This window comes from Chrysemys picta, chromosome 5 (genome assembly GCF_011386835.1).
Source record: "Chrysemys picta bellii isolate R12L10 chromosome 5, ASM1138683v2, whole genome shotgun sequence".
Lineage (NCBI taxonomy): Eukaryota > Metazoa > Chordata > Testudines > Emydidae > Chrysemys > Chrysemys picta.
The window spans coordinates 57,994,941-58,011,841 of record NC_088795.1 but is presented as its reverse complement, the minus strand read 5'-3'; the positions used below and the strand labels follow the sequence as shown (position 1 = coordinate 58,011,841).

The 16,901-nt window shown below is 39.3% G+C and overlaps 1 protein-coding gene across 8 annotated transcripts in view; it reads left to right on the top strand.

The window, feature by feature from the left end:
• The window catches only part of NR3C2 (nuclear receptor subfamily 3 group C member 2), a 272,715-nt gene that overhangs the window by 245,251 nt on the left and 10,563 nt on the right, over positions 1–16,901 (top strand). For all 8 annotated transcript variants that reach the window (XM_065597780.1, XM_065597781.1, XM_065597782.1 and 5 more), the window contains exons 7-8: positions 9,039–9,169; positions 14,213–14,370. In XM_065597780.1, coding sequence (XP_065453852.1) covers positions 9,039–9,169; positions 14,213–14,370 — 289 coding nt within the window. The remainder of the gene's footprint in view (positions 1–9,038; positions 9,170–14,212; positions 14,371–16,901) is intronic.

Sequence of the window (16,901 nt, the reverse complement as noted above, 5' to 3'; positions counted from 1 at the left end):
CTTATCACCGCAATGGAGATTGATTTGGACAGAAAACAGTCCCTAGATGTGGACAGAAGGGGATGGTAGGAGATATTATTTTCCTACTAGTCCAAAAGAAACAGTTTGTTGGGCCTCAGGGCTCTGTTTACTCAGCTTTTTGCCTGATGATATGGGTTTGGGGGTGGGGGATTTAGTTCTGGACTGGATTTTCAAATTGTATTTTATTTTAGAATTAAATTATCTGTGATTTTATATTTTGCACAGGCATATTAATACAGTGAAAAATAAATAAAATGTTCCTCTAGATACACATGCAGATCTTCCATCGACTTCACGCAGAGGTTGCACCTATGTATGTGAAGGCAGAACTGGGCCCATTTTTTCCTATTCTATGCAAATTTCTGCCTTGTCCTGTGGATCTTCTGGGTGGGCAGGTGGCATAAGGACCATTTCCTCTCATTTCTCCCTTTGCCCACTGCTCCTCTGCAGATGCAGAGCTTTCTTGAGTTGATGCACAAACTGTGGCACTCCACAGCCCCAAAGAGTTATGGATTGCTCTGTGGCATCATGGAATAGAACGGGCATCCTTAAATTCCTAATTGTGTTTGGTGACTTAATAACATTAACAGCATTTGTTAAGCATTCCTTATAAAATTACAGGAAAATGTAGGAAATATTGCCTATCAAAGGCAAACCAGAAAAGTTTTAAAGAGTGATCGCTATAGGTGCTGAGATACTTGATGTGCATCCTAGTGCAGTAGTAGTAGAACTGTCTCCAGACTCCCATGAGCCAGGTGGAATGACTCAGAGAATCAGGATTCAACCATTCCTGCAATGCTAAAAGAGGAAATGTTAGAATGTAGACCGATTATGCCATGGTTTTCAAAATGTCTATTTATTTCAATTTAATATTCTGTACCTTGATCCTGCATATCCTTACTTGTGTGTAGAGCTTATTCGCATGAACAGTCCAATTCAAGTCATAGGGATTGCTGTATGAATAAGTTATATTAAATCAGAGTAAACATTGCAGCCTTAGATTGTAAGCTCTTTAGGGCAGTGACTCTGTCTTTTTCCATGTTTTGTACTTTCGGTACTTAATAAATAATAACAGTTGATCTCATTTGTTTTTCTAGTAAGAAAGTCTAAGAATATTCTAGTCAGTGTTCAAAGTGTTGGAAATGTTTCCTTTTGATTTTCCTGTTCCTTTTCATATCCTTAGTCCATGATGGATCAAGGCAAATTAAAAATAACATGGCATGACTACCTGTAACTAACCTAGAAGGCTTTACAAAATCTCAGGAAGAGGGTAGAAAAGAGGAGAGAATGTAGAGTACACCTAATAATGGAGAGAACATTTTCTTTGCATTCAGAAGAAGAAAAAAATTTGCTAAGGAAAGAGAGAAAACACCAGGAAGATTTAATAAGTCTTTGTTTGCATACACTATGATTATTCTCTTTCACCAGCTAGTCTGTATGTTTGAAAAGTTATTTTGCTTGGTTAAAATAATTAGTTGAACTTAATCCAGCCCCTGTATTATGTGAATAAATATTTAGTACAGAAAATTATTGCTGATCAATAAAAAGTGACTAGTGACCATTGAACAATTATAGGGCTCTATTATACACCCATATTATATTCTAATTTTACAAGTGAGGCAAGCAGTCCAGGTCCTCATGACTATTCACTTTCTTTTGTCTTGCAATAGCATCTTAAACACAGCAAAATTCTAATTAGTGCTGTCTTAAATTTTAATACAGGATAGTTTAGTCTGAAATTGCCTAAGAAAAGAGCTACTTGGAGATATGAAGAGAAAGTAGAATTTGTTTGTTTTAAACTATGACTACAAAATTTTTATCTCTAATATGGTCTGGTATGCTGACATATTGTTATGTAACTTCTCTTAAAATAGAAAAAAATGGTTAATAAGAGTGTTGTTTGTATAAACTTTCTCATGGGATTACAAAAAGGCATTTTCTTCTTTATAAAGGCATCATAAATATATATACTTTGTCAGCCATTGGTATTCCAATATAACAGAACTGCAACAGCTTGACTAAATACCTGAAAGTTCCTTGTTCACTTTAAAAATGGTTTCCTTTAGGCAGTTCAATGAATTATACTAAACTCTAACATAAATTATCTTCTAGTTATTTAAGTTTATCAGATTCATTTTTATTGTAGCACACATTTATCTTTGTAGCTTGACCTTCTATGTTGCCAGGAAAATAGTTAGAACAGCTTTGGAAACAGAAGTTATTTGGGGTGGACAAATGCTAAAGCTAGCAACACCGAAATCTAGAATAGCTGATGCACTATTATTTAGTCCTTTTAATACCCAGATGTCTATCCACAGCATTAAGCTGCTAACTCCTTCATGGTATATGACGGTGATTTGAAGGAGATAACATACAGTCATGCATTTAATTTTATTTTTATAAGCCACTTGCCTCATTTCTCATTCCTTTCCTAAAACTGTCGGCTGTATTTTTACAATAGAGCACCATACAGAATGATGATGTCAAAGTCAAGATGTCTGCCAGTATGCTGAAAGAATCTCTCTTGACTTCCCCTCATTTTTGTGTAAAACTGACCATATACTTTCTTTCCTCTTTTTACCATATTTCTTCTCCTCACACTACACATGCACACTTAGCCAATTCCCTGCTATACAGTGAGCAGAGTTGCGTAAGCGATTCAAAACATTACACAACGTGGGCTTAGATATCGCAGCCCATACGTCTCCTTTGGAACACTGTCATGTCAATGTTGCCTTCAGCCAGGAAAAAATTGAAAGGACACTGACAACCTGATTTTGTTTTTGTTTTTTACTTAGTGTGTTGTTACTAATATCTTCAAAACTTAAATCTCAAATTTGTTTTCAAATGATATTTCTCTTTATTTCTGTAGTTTTTTCCAACTAATATTAGGGTTACCATATTTCAGCAAGCAAAAAAGAGGACGGGAGGAGCCCCACCCTAGCCCCGCCCCTGTCCTGCCCTAGCCCCGCCCCTGCCCCACCCACCTCCCGCCCCCCTCAGAACCCCCAACCCTCCCCCCCCCCGCTCTTTGTCCCCTGACTGCCCCCTCCTGGGACCCCTGCCCCTAACTGCCCCCCCAAGACTTCACCCCCTATTTATGTACAGGCGTGACTACCTGCCCTTTCCTGGTTACTATATGCGGCCAGTCCGCATCCACATCCAGTAGTTAAAAAAAAAAAAAAAAACTAATAATTTAAATTGGAATTTCATCCATTAATAAGTATTTATTATATAGTTAAAACCATTCTATTGAAGGACAGATATTAAATAACACTAAATATGTTAATGTTCAAAACAATATTAAAAATTTGAAAATTTAGAGCATGGAAACCAAAATAGCTAAAATTTAGTTTTGGCAAGATACACGGAATGGAAACTCCGGGATCTTTACCTGTCACTGAATATAGCCATCATACCAATAGTGGAATATAAAACAAGTCTACATATACTCTCCTTAAAATTTTTACTTCTGTCCATTCCCAGTAATTGTAACAAATCATTATTCCCTTCACTCCACTTGCCACGCGCCCCAAGCACAAAACCAAAGAAGTGGATATTTTTACCTCCCGTTAAGTTTTTAATTTCTTCCTCTAACTCAAGATAATAAGCCACCTTCTCACTGTGGGCTTGTTCCAAACTTCCGGCATTATCCTCCCATCGCACTGTAACATCAACCACCACTGCTGTATCTCCTTTTATAAATATAATATCCGGCTTTCTTAACTCACCCTTACTATTTCTCAAATGGGGCTCTATTATTGCCTTCCACCCTAATTTACCAACCTTATCTACAACTGCAGACACTACTCTATTATGCCTTTTTATCCTAGCATTCTTAGTCTTATAACATTGTCCTGAGATATGGGGAACAGTCTCCCGCACTTTACCGCACCATCTACAAAGAGCATTCACACCGCCTCTTCCTCTTGCTAATGTCTCCCTAGTAGGATAAATATTTGCCCTAAGCTGCAATGCTGCGATATACGCTGACGATTTAACTTTACTAGAGTTTCTAAAAATCGAATTACTAATTAAATCATTTTAAAAATATTTTATCCCTACTCCCTGACATCTCAGTTCCGACCATCTTAAAAATTCCTCTTCCCTCCATTTCTTGGGATGAGCTGTTACTGCACTAAATAACAATATTTTATCCACAAGATTTTCTCCTGCATATAGATAAGATAGGTCCATCCAATCATCTCTCGAGACAATATGTCTCCTCCATTTACGAATTAACATATTTGGGATTTGCACACTAAACTTAGTGAGAGCTAAACCACCATCCCTACCTCTAGAATAAAATATCCCATCTGTGGTACACTGAGGTAAATGTAAAATCTCTTTAACTATTTTTCTAACTAACACATCAAGATCATCTAAAAGATTAAAAGGGGGTTCTATTAAAAGAAGATTATAAAATAGCTTCGGTAAGATGTATGTCTGTAAAATTAATATTTTTGGGCCGGTTTTAATGGGGCCTTAATTAAATTCTCACTCCAATCTTTCAATTTTTCTTTAAGTACCGATCTCCCTACACCTATCCAGGGATCTATTCTAGCTCCTAAATATTTTTCAAAATCCCCTGGTTGAACATATTCAATCTCCTCTGACCCTATCTGCCAATTATCCTTAGGATTAACTACATAGGTTTTATGTTTAGTTAAAATATGAAAGCCTTTCGTTTTCTTCACATTAACAGAGAGATTAGTATTTTTACAAAACTCCTCTAAGATACCCAAATTTTTGATCATTCCTTTATATGAACTACTTACAATTGCCACATCATCGGCAAAAGCCAATGACGTGACACTATTACCCTTAACATAAAAACCACTTCCTTCTACTTCTAATCTAGTTAAAAGGGGATCCATAGCAATATTAAACAAAATTGGGGACAACGGGTCACCCTGCTTGACCCCCCTCCTAATTAAAATAGACTCAGTAGCTTCATCACCCACCCATACCCTAGTTGTGCAATTATCATAAAGGTCCCTAATAATATCTATAAAATGTTCATCTATACCAAATCTTCTCAACCCGGCTATTATATGTCCGTGTCCCACAGAATCAAATGCTTTAGCCAGATCTACAAACACTATTGCAATTTCATTCCCATTTCGTTTAGCCCCTTTAATCAAATTATCTAATATAGCAATATTTTCCTCACACCCAGGGGCGGATATAAACCCTTTTTGTCTACTACATATCTTAACTGTTTCCACCAGTCTTTTTGCTAATATTTTGGTATAGATTCTAATCCAAACTGACCCAATTGTCAATGGTCTCCAAGATGTTAACTTCCTCATTTCCTCCTCATCTTGTGTCTTTGGTATTAAAATCGTTCTATTTTTCTTAAATTCATCTGGTACCTGTCTATTTAGAAACCATATATTAAAAATTTGTGTAAGTATTAAGGAGTCTAAATTAAAAATATCCCACAAATTGCTCACTTTTACTTTATCTGGGCCAGGAGCACTATCTTTTCTTATTTCTCTTAAAGCTATTCTAATCTCATCCACAGAGATCGGACTCATTAATATATCATTATCCGCATTCTCTGTGGATGATGGCCACCCTATCATATTACCATGTCCAATTGTTCCCAAAATATTTACATAGTATTCCTCAATTTCTTTCATAGGGATAGCACACTTAGCCTTATCTGGCTCTCCCATTATAATGCGAGTCAATCTTCTTCTATCCTTATCAAATAATTGTTGATAGAATTTATACTTAGCTTTCTTTGTAGCATATCTCCTACTTGCATTAAATTGCTTCCTTCTCTCCTCCTTTCTCATCTTCCCTTTTCCTTTATTCCTCAACTCTATTTGACTTTCATTTCTAGGGTCCTTTCCCTCTACTAATGAATAACATAATTTTTCCAACATTGCCCATCCGAGAGCTTTTGTTAAATCCTCCTTTAATAATCCTTCAATTTCCCCTAAACTATTTATTATTTCTCTTCCCTCCCTACTTTGTTTTCCCCGTTTACATATTTTCTCCACTAAATCCACTTCTGGATGTCCTTTTAGTGGGAAAATCCTCTCTCTTGGGGGCGGAATTTCTAATATATTTACTCTAATGTCCTCTACCTCAGTCACTTCCTCCCTATCTTCTGTTACCACTAACTTCTTCTTTGCTAATTCTCGTCTTTTATCTGATATTTGTTTATTCGTTTTGGTCCTCATCTCGCTCTCAATACATTTATTTATATTTCTTTTCCCAATATATTTCCTTTCCAACTGTATAAGCTGCGCAACCTCATCTTTGGTCCATATACGAGATCTAATCGATCCCTCTTTGATCTTACTTTTAGCAGCCATATCTTCTTTTCTTTGCTCATTCCTCACAGCAGGGTGTCTATGTCTACAGTGTTGGCTCAATCCAGTTCTAGTATGAAAACCAAGCCCACAGACCGAGCACGTATGGCTCTTCATTGGGGTATCCGCCTTCTTGGGTATGCACTTGGGGTAGTGGCAAGCTATATTACGATATTGAGAAGATTTTCCACATTTACTACATACAACTCGTATGGCTTTACTTTTATGAACCACATTAATGTGTTTGGCCCATTTACCAAATGTTGGTAATATCTGGGGACATATTGGACAATTAAAACTATCAACGGGATACTCTAAATAAAAAACCCCATCCTTCCACGAACTACTTTCTAATATATTTATATTACTACCAGTACTGTTAAGATCCTTATTACGATCCCTATTAAAATCAGTACTTGGTCTAAAACTATTTAATAAACTAGACCCATTAACTAAATGAGCATTAAGATATCCCGATTCCCTAACATATGGATCATCAAATGTACTTAAATACTTAAAATCTGGATTAAAACTGTCCATAGTTAAATCATGAAAAGTGTCCCTTGTAAAAACCATCGGTAAGATAGATAAAATCTCCTCACCACGATCATCACAAACATTCTCCTCTACCTCCTCTCCATGCTCCACTGGGAGGACTTGATTCTCACTCTCATTCTCATGAGACTTCATTATAGTCCACACCATTTTATCCATTGGTCCAGCGACCCTGATCACACCCCTAATATATTTAACACTGTCAGCCGGGGCATCAAAGCCAACAGCGGGGGCGTTATTAACCCGGTCCAGCGCCAATCCGGTATAAAAATATAAATTACTTTTTTCCATAGCTAAAAGATTTACCCTTCTCAGGGGGAAACTAACCCTTTCCAGGGGGAAACTAACCCGTACCTGGGGGAAACTTACCCTTTCCAGGGGGAAACTAACCCGTGCCTGGGGGAGGCTACCCTTACCAGGGGGAATCTAACCCTTACCAGGGGGAGTCAACCCGTACCTGGGGGAGGCTACCCTTACCAGGGGGGCATCCATGTGGCACCATATGGGGCTGCCCAACCCCGTCCCACACCCCTCTGAATGTGGGATGTGGGTTCGTCCTCCGCAATCCGCCTGGCTATCCAAGCCAGTTACCGACTCTCACCACGAGGAGGTAGCGGTTGGACTTGCAATCCAGAGGCTTTCCTCAAAGAGGGGTCCCAAACAGCATAATGTCGAGCTCTAACGGGCATGTGAGAAAAGGCTCAGATCTTGGTAGGGGTTGCCCCTATTGACCGGGCTCACGCCCACCCCCACCTCACCGATAACCCATTCTCTCACTACCCTCAGGCAATGTTTCCATCCAAGCCTGACAACTGAGAGGGTCCAGAGACGCATGGAGAGCCATTAAGAGAGCCTCCCTGCTCCTTGTCCCCTGACTGCCCCCTCCTGAGACCCTCTCCCCAATCCTAACTGGCCACCTAGGACCCTACCCCCTACCTGTGCCCTGATTGCCCCAACCCTTATCCACACCCCCAGACAGAGCCCTGGGACTCCCACACCCCATCCAACCACTCCCCACCCCCTGACAGCCCCCCCCCCCAGAACTCCCGACCCATCTAAACCCCTCTGCTCCCTGTCCCCTGACTGCTCCGATCCCTCTCCCCACCCCTGCCCCCTGACAGCCCCCCCAAACTCCCAAACACCCACCCCCCGCTCCTTGTCCCCTAACTGCCCCCTTCTAAGACCCCCCCCAAACTGCCCCCCAGAACCCTACCCCCTACCTGTACCCTGACTGCCCAAAACCTTACCCACACCTCCCAGAAAGCCCCCCCCGAACTCCCGACCCCCCCCCCTTGACTGCCACCTCCAGAACCTCCCTGCCCCTTCTCCTGCCCCCTGACTCCCTTGTTGTTGGCCTTCGGTTCGCCTAGGGGGCTCTCTGGGAGCTTGCTGAGTCTGAGCCGTTCTCCCGGCAGGCTGGGCAGCAGTGGGGGAGGAGCTCCAGATTGCCGGAGGCGAATGCAGGGAGGGAGGGAGGGAGGGAGTGAGCTATGCTGCAGGGGGGAGGGGGAAGTGGAGGAGGGACTCTCTCTCGCTGTCGGAGCCCCATGTAAGTAGCACCATCCGGCTGCCCTGTTAGCCGCGAGTGCTCTGCATGGGGGGGGGAGGGAGGGAAGTCCGGACATTAACAAATTCCCCCCGGACGCTATTTTTAGTTCAAAAATCCGGACATGTCCGGGGGAATCCGGACAAATGGTAACCCTAACTAATATAGTATTACCCCAGCTTACCTATAGTAAGCCCAGTTAACAAAAATTCCTGGTTCCGTGAAATTGACTTCTGTGCCTAGATCGTGACGGGCCTCTCAGCTTAAAAGGACTCTGTTCTGGGTCCTCCAAGGCCAGAATGCAGTGATCAGGATTTGGAAAGTTCAGCTAGTTTTAAAGTGGCTGCATTCTGTGTTTTCTCATTCCTGTAGCACATAGAAGAGGTTGCCACTCACAATAAGATGGAGCACATACAGTCTCTGTAGGCCATAAATCTGTTGCTAAACAAGAACGAGCTGCAAGCTTTATTGAAGTTGGCTGTGTTTCACTGGAAGGTTGCACTTTGACTTCCCTGATGCATGGGTTGCCATTCTGGATTTTGTTATGCATTTGCATTCTCACATGCTGCTGTTCTGTTTTTCCTTTGTAGGGAGAGGATGCGCCAGTCTGCAATGTTTGAACTGTGCCAGGGGATGCACCAGATCAGCCTGCAGTTTGTTCGCTTGCAGATTAGCTTTGAAGAATATACCATAATGAAAGTTTTGCTGCTGTTAAGCACAGGTAGGTTAGCTCCTATTGTTACCCGTATACTTGCTAATTGTTAGATGGCATATTGATTTAGCACCTGTACGTCACAAAATGATACAAGACATTTAACTACAAAAGTAACAAAAGAGGAAGCAAATTTTGTCCTGGAGGTTTGCAAGAGAAGTGGGGGCGGGCCTTAGCTCAGAGGTTTGAGCACTGGCCTGCTAAACCCAGGCTTGTGAGTTCAATCCTTGAGGGGGTCATTTAGGGATCTGGGGAAAAAAATCTGTCAGGGATGATACTTGGTCCTGCTGTGAAGGCAGGGGACTGGACTCAATGACCTTTCAAGGTCCTTTCCAGTCCTACACTTCTATGATTCTATAAGGGGTGGAAAACAAGGAACCTGAGCATCCCTGCTGCATCGCCTCAGAGCACAACTGCAGTTCCTGCTCCCCATTACAGCAGGGACTGCTCTTTCTGTTCAGGATGTCCTATATCCTGCAGGGGGTAGAAAGGAAGCAAGGCCATAGCCCTGTTCCTCTATGCATGAACCAACAGACCTGGCCAAGCACACCAAGGGAGCATGCTGCTTCTCATGAAAAGGAGTAGCAGAAAACCTGCTCCCCTGCATGCTGGGGAACTGGGAGGAATTCTGACTCACTGAGTACACATTGTCCTCAACACAAGTGACTTAAAAGCATCATCAAGATCAAAATGTGCACGTCCTTGACAAAATGAGTCTAGTGTTAGTATCAAGTAATTGAGTGTGTTGTATGCTATAGTATATTACACTGAAAGTGTACTAAATTGTATTGCTTTTTTCTTAAACTGGGGCTAGAGTTTCAGAGACTTTTTATAATAAAGAATTGCATCACAGAGCATGTCTACATGCCTCTGCCGTTCAGACTACAGGGGAGTGAACTGCAGTGCTGCACTATAACTCCCCAGTGTGGACACTGTAGGCACCCTAAAAGGTCCCTAGTCGGTGTGAGTGTAGCCCTGTTTGAAGAGGACTACACTGGTGCAAACTTGGGACCCTTAAATTCATGCCCGCAGTGTCCATGTGGGAAAGTTACAGAGTAGCACTTTGGTGTACACTCCAGTTCACACCACCACAGTCCAAACTGAGGCAGTGTAGACATGTCCTCAGTGTTGTTGACAACAATGTTTAATAATTCATCTTTTTTTAATCTACTTCTTGTCTTATAACAGAAACATTTAAAGAACTATAACCCCATTACAAATGTCTATAAAACAAACATTAACACAGCATGAACATTTTCTGTATTTCCTTCCCCATCAGTGCGGATTCCCATCTGTTTTGCAAACAGAAACTTTCTTCTGTGTAATCGGCCTCCTTTTTTTGTCTGATTCATTCAGTCACATCAAAAAAGGATTGTTTATGTTATCATATCTTTCTTTGGTGCTCTGTGATATCAAGATACTGCACTGTGACTTCGCTGAATTAATCAGGCAGGAATTTCCTCATCACAAGGGGAGTCCCCACGTGGCACAGAGCTGGTGGAAGGGGAATAAAGGGAGAAAATGAGGTATGGTCAGAGCACCACTGCACTTCAGCTCTTCCTGGTTTCTACTACTGTTGGCAGCTGAGAGCAAGCCTAGGGCTGCTCTGACCTGGGTCAGAGGCCACTTTGGGTTTGTCTACATTGCAGCTAGGAGTGAGCCTCCTGACCTGGGCTTGAGCTCATGCACTAAAAATAGCAGTGTGGACATTGTGGCTTGGGCTAGAAATTGGGATCTCAAGCCCTGCCAGCCTCATAGGTGTGAGAACCCAAGTTCCAGGCCAAGATACAATGTCCGTGCTGCTACTTTTAGCATGCTAGTTCAAACCCGCTAGCATAAGTCTGCCTGCCTGGGATGGGAGGCTCACCCAGCTGCAGTGTCAACATACCTTTCGGCTCTTAGCCAGCTCCATACTAGAACCCCTCCCAGGTCCAGTGCCAAGTGGAGCTCAGCAGCACCCGACAGTCTCTCTCCTCCCCTCAACAGGGACACAAGACAATTCTCTCCCTGGGAACAAGAAAGAAAGAACAAACCACAAGTGAGAAATATTAGTTATGCTGCTTAATGCACTGCTGGAACATGCTCAGATACTATCTATGATTGTGAGAGTGGTATAGGAACCAATGTACGATAGAACAGAGTAGAAATAAAGAAGTGGATCTCTTGTTTTTGTAATTAGCAGTGAAGGGGGAGAAACTATAGAAAAGTAATAATAGCATATAGCAATTAATGTGGTGGTAGTTGTTTCAGTAAGATAGATATTTATTATTCTATCTTTTTTCTTAGACTATTAACAAATGGGTTTGAGGAGTTCATTGCAAGAACCTGTTGGGTAAAATAAATTACTTGGTTCATTCTGAAATGGACAATGATGGCCTTAGAAAATCTACACAATTTTTTTGGTCAGTTTTGGGATATTCTGATTATTTACATTGTGAAACTTTAATAGGGAGGAAGAAAGTAGGATAAAAAGAAAATGAAGATTGTGATAATGCATATAGAATATTTTCTGCGATCAGCAATAATTCCAGTTTCTAATAACTTCACCTTGATACTATATTGTGATAGAAAATACCATGCTTGTTTTTATTTTTTTTTAATTGAATCATGTCACGTGTAGCGTACTATTTGCTTTGAAACTTCTATGATGACCACATCAAGGAAGTTTCACTCCATTTATATGTGGAAGAAACCACACATTAGATCTCAATTGTTTTCTTACTTTTCCCCAACCCATGAATCTTGGATGATTGCCAGTACCCCTTCTGCATTTAATAAGTAAAATTAGAAACACTCGGCAGACCTCCAAAATTTGGTGTTTTGCTTGACTTCCTTTTTTTTTTGTGATCTTATTTCTTCTTTTTATAATCTGGCTGAGATGATGGTGTAATAATTTTCCAATATAACAGTAAAATAAATAAATAATATTTGACAGAAATAGAAGTATGGCTGTAATTCACATTTTTATAATGCCATTAGAAATACAGGAGTTATATTTTCTTACTTTTAATTGGATGGATTTGTAAATATTGAGGAAATAATTAAGTCCTTGCATTTTATGCAAGTGCCATAGCATGTTGTAACTATTTTATTTATTACTGAAGGAGATTTGTATATCCATCAAAGAAAGGTGGTTGGTGTTTATTCATTCGATATAGACTTTGCTCACAAATCTATTTAAAACAATGGTTGCTTTGTATTAGCAGTCTTTGAATGTTGTGTGCCTTCAAGTTTATTATTGCAGTAGAAAATGTGTAAAGAAATCTATTTACTGTTGGTTTGCAGATTGACACATTACCTGTTAGCTTGTCTAAACCAGAAGTTCTCATACTGTGCTCCCCAGGGCACTTGGTGGTCTTTCACAGGGTCCTTGCTGGTCACATGATTGTAGATCTCTTCTTTATTTCCCACTGCTAAATTGCTTTAATAGGCAGCTAAAAAACTATTAAATTAATTCCTAACTCTATTCCATGTAAGTAATTTTGATAGTAGCCACATGAACATTCTGTGATCACAGTGGGAGAGAAGGTGAACCGTGGGATTAAGAGGGAGGGTGTCCACAGAATAGTCTCTGTTGAGATGCCATCCACACATTTAAAAAAACCTATTCTAGGTAATCCTCTACCATAGTTAACTATTAGAAAATAAACTCACTTCTTGCACCTGAAGTACTTAATTTTCTTGTTGCAGACCTGAGTTAATACATCCGAGATTTTACATTTGTTTCGTGATTCAACAATATCTAAACAACTTAGTGAATACTGAAACATCATGACATTGTTGAGAGTTATTAGTAACCTTTTCAAGGGCAGGTCCAGGATTCAGTTTTGGTCTGATCCTACAAACATTTACCACTGGGTGTAGTATCTATTACAGTGAATAATTTGATTGAAGTTTCTAAATAAATAATGGTACGCTCGTTACCATGACTAGTTCCACTGAAGTCAGTCAAACTGCTCAGAGAAATCAGTACTACAGTAGAACCTCAGAGTCACGAACTGACCGGTCAACCACACATCTCATCTGGAACCTCATCTGTTTTTAAAGAAATATGCAATCAGACAGCAGCAGAGACAAAAAAAGCAAAAAGCAAATACAGTGCTTAAAGGTAAACTACTAAAAAAAAAATGGAAAGTTCAAAAATATTTGACAGGGTAAGGAAACTGTTTCTGTGCTTGTTTCATTTAAATTAAGACGATTAAAAGCACTGTTTTCTTCTGCATAGTAAAGTTTCAAAGCTGTATTAAGTCAAGTTCCGTTGTCAACTTTTGAAAGAACAACCATAAAGTTTTGTTCAGAGTTACCAATATTGCAGAGTTCTGAACAACTTCCATATCCCAGGTGTTCATAACTCTGAGGTTCTACTGTATGCTCAGTACAATTTCAGAAATGGGCCCTTCACTAGTACAGATGAGAATTTTAATTGGGTGTTAAGAAGAAAGCTTTCATTGAGACTGCAGACATAAATCTTTAAGCAGAATGTGAATTTAGAAAAAAATACTCTTGCTCGGCATTAGCATGATGGCTCTCTTTAAGATGTCACACACATGCTCAATAATGTCCTAACCTTCCGACATTGTTTGATTGCCTAAGAAATGTGTTATTTGATGTAGCTTTACCACACCTGGCAGTTATAATTTGAGTACAGTACAATATCAAAGCAATTGCAAGTATGTGTTATACGTTGCCCCTCCCCCCAAGTATAGTATAGCAGAAAAGTGATGGTATGTAGTGTCCTCAATTCTAGAGAAAGATTCCTGCTCCCTCTGCTATCATTTTGTGCTTAGGTCAAATGAAAAAAATCATTTCAGTGGGTGGCTAGTATGTGCTGTATTTTCAAGATGCTATCCTGCCCCATTTAACCCTTCTGCGTATACTAATCCACATACACAGATCTGGAAAGGACTCTTGTATCATTTGAAAATGTTTATGATGCTCCCACACAACACAAAGACACTTCTATAACCCTTCAACCATTAACTTTATAATGTAGATAATATAAGAATATTCAATAAAATGAATATTAATACGAAGATGTCATTTTACTGGCAGTTCCCAAGGATGGCCTCAAAAGCCAAGCTGCATTTGAAGAAATGAGGGCAAATTACATCAAAGAACTAAGGAAGATGGTAACTAAATGTCCAAGTAACTCTGGACAAAGCTGGCAACGATTCTACCAATTGACTAAGCTTCTGGACTCCATGCACGATGTAAGTATAACCCATCAGGGAGCTTATAGCATATAGGGTGGTATCTTTAAGAAGGATTAAAGAAAAAATCTTTCCCTTAAGGTAATCTAGTAATTTTTCATTACACTAACCAGCAGGGAAACAATAGGCAATCTGTTTTTAAAGAGTCTGTTGGAAGTTTCTTGACAAATTTAGGGGAAAATTGCACATAAAATTAGAAAATAAAAATCTTTAAGGGCCAGGTTTTGATACTTTTATTCATGTGAATAGTACCTCACACCACGAATAGTCATGTTGAAGTTAACAGAACTATTCGTTGAGTCAGGTGTTACCCAATATGAGTAAAAGTACTGGAATCTGGCCCTATACCAGCAGATAAATGGTGTTAACAATTTTTTCAGAGAGCAAGATTAGCGAAATATGCAGTGTGTTGTTAAAACTTAAGGAACACCCCTGAGTCAGTTCACAATGCAAGGTGTTGGATTAGAGTTTCACGCTTTTTGTAATTTAAGAACTGGTTTGTTAATAAAATGTTTACTTCACTGTTGAACAAATATGTGACCTGTTACAACTGCTAATCTCATAACTCAATCTTTCTAAAACATTTGTTAATGGTTTAGAGTCAGCTTGGGTACCTTGAAGTTTTGCTGAGCTTTCAAATCCAGCATTAATTGAATTTTAATTATTTCTGTCCCTCCATTTTGTTTCAAAGGTATTTTGTGATGTAGAGGTTTACCTTGTAACCATCAGTTACCTATCAGTAAAACCTGTTTAAACTGTATAGCAAAAGAAAGCAAACACCCTCACTCTATCATGATATGGCACAAAAATAATTTTGCTGTGAGCTGCATGTTGAATGTTGGGCCCTAATTGTAGAAGCTGCATATAAATGTCTCTCTTTTGTACTTGTCTTAGTTTTCATTTTTGTGGACGTACTGCAGTGCAGTTTAGGTCAAATCCGTAAGAGAGCCTGAGGTCTGTTTACAGAATGTACATATGGAATTATTTTTTAAATATTATTCTGTTCATTAAATCATTTACAATCTCAGTGGGAGGAGAAGGATATTATTAGTACTGCAGTAATAGCTCATTCTTTAGAGATCAGTTTTGTTCATTGTGCCAATGAAGGATGTTTTATTGTTTGGTTTGAAGGAATGGGCTGGGTGATGAGAGAAAGTCATTTGCAAGTTGCTCACATATGAATCTCCACAGCAGTTCATACATTCCTCCCAGACCCGTTTTTGTAATATTTTTCATACATTTCATTGAAAGTTACATAATTGTCTTCTGAAATATAGAGTTTGTGTTTTATTTGGTAATTCTTTTGTACTTTTTTTAATAAGGAGAATTGTGTAGATGGGAAGTAATAGCTGACAGAATTCTACAGTTATTTAAAATAATACAATATTCTACAGTAATCACCCAAAACACTGCATTAGTATTGTACCCTATAATGTTTTGATCAAATCACTTCAGAATGCTGTGGTATTCTACTTAATTTTTAGTAAGGATCAGAATGGATGATGCCATTTTTATTATATTACATTTTATTTTAGTATAAGCAAGCTAATAAGAGATTTTTAAAGAAGGTCCTGCTGTCAGTATTCTCTTTAAAACAGCCAGCTGTCTGCCCAACACTGCTATTTTTTGTAACTTACCAGACAAGCACTTGTTTATTTTTCTCCTTACAGTTTACTTTTTACTTGAATTGGCTTAGATTGTTCCCAAGGATGTGTGTTAATCCAAAAGAAGACTAATCTCAATATCAAAATTGGCCAAATGATACATTAATTTAGACAAAGCACATCAGAATAATTTTACAGTAATGTTGACAAGAGATGAGAATTGCTCTTTTCCCCTGTGGAGTGGAATTTCTCAGCTCTGATCATGGAAATGCAGATGCAATTCCTCCCCTCACCCCCCGTGCAGAATTCTCAGTACAGGTCAATACTTTTCAGCTGTCACCAGTATAATTTTAACTTTCATTCCATGTAATTTTAAAGGATCAGAATATACTTGGTCCTGTGACTGCTCTAACCACAGCTGAAATCCCATGTTTGTATCCCTGCTGCAAATACAGCATTGGCATTTGCAGCACAAGCCTGAAGGGACCTCTCTAGAATTCATGCTTATTCAGTCCTGCTGCTGCCTCCAGCTTTTTCATTAGAGCAAGGCAGCATGTCATCATTTGTGGAGTTTACTTTACCTGGGTGTAGTGCCACACAATCATATAGTCTCTTTATATCTTAAGACTTGCTTTTTTTAACCTCGTTCTTAAATATTCTTTATTTAAGGACTATATAAAATAAGAAATTTGAATACTGAATGATACTGTATTTGGCTTAAATAATATGAATAGCATAATAACCAATGAGATGGTTTTACACTGCTCAGTGCTTTCAGCCTTTCATCCACGTGGTGAGCATATGTGCAGACAAAAAAGTGCTGAGATGAGGAAAAAAGAAATTTTCAGGAAGAGCAGGTAGGCAGTAAAGTATTTGAAAATATCAGCAACTTTAAGCAATGACTCATAAAACCTCCAAGCACAGAAA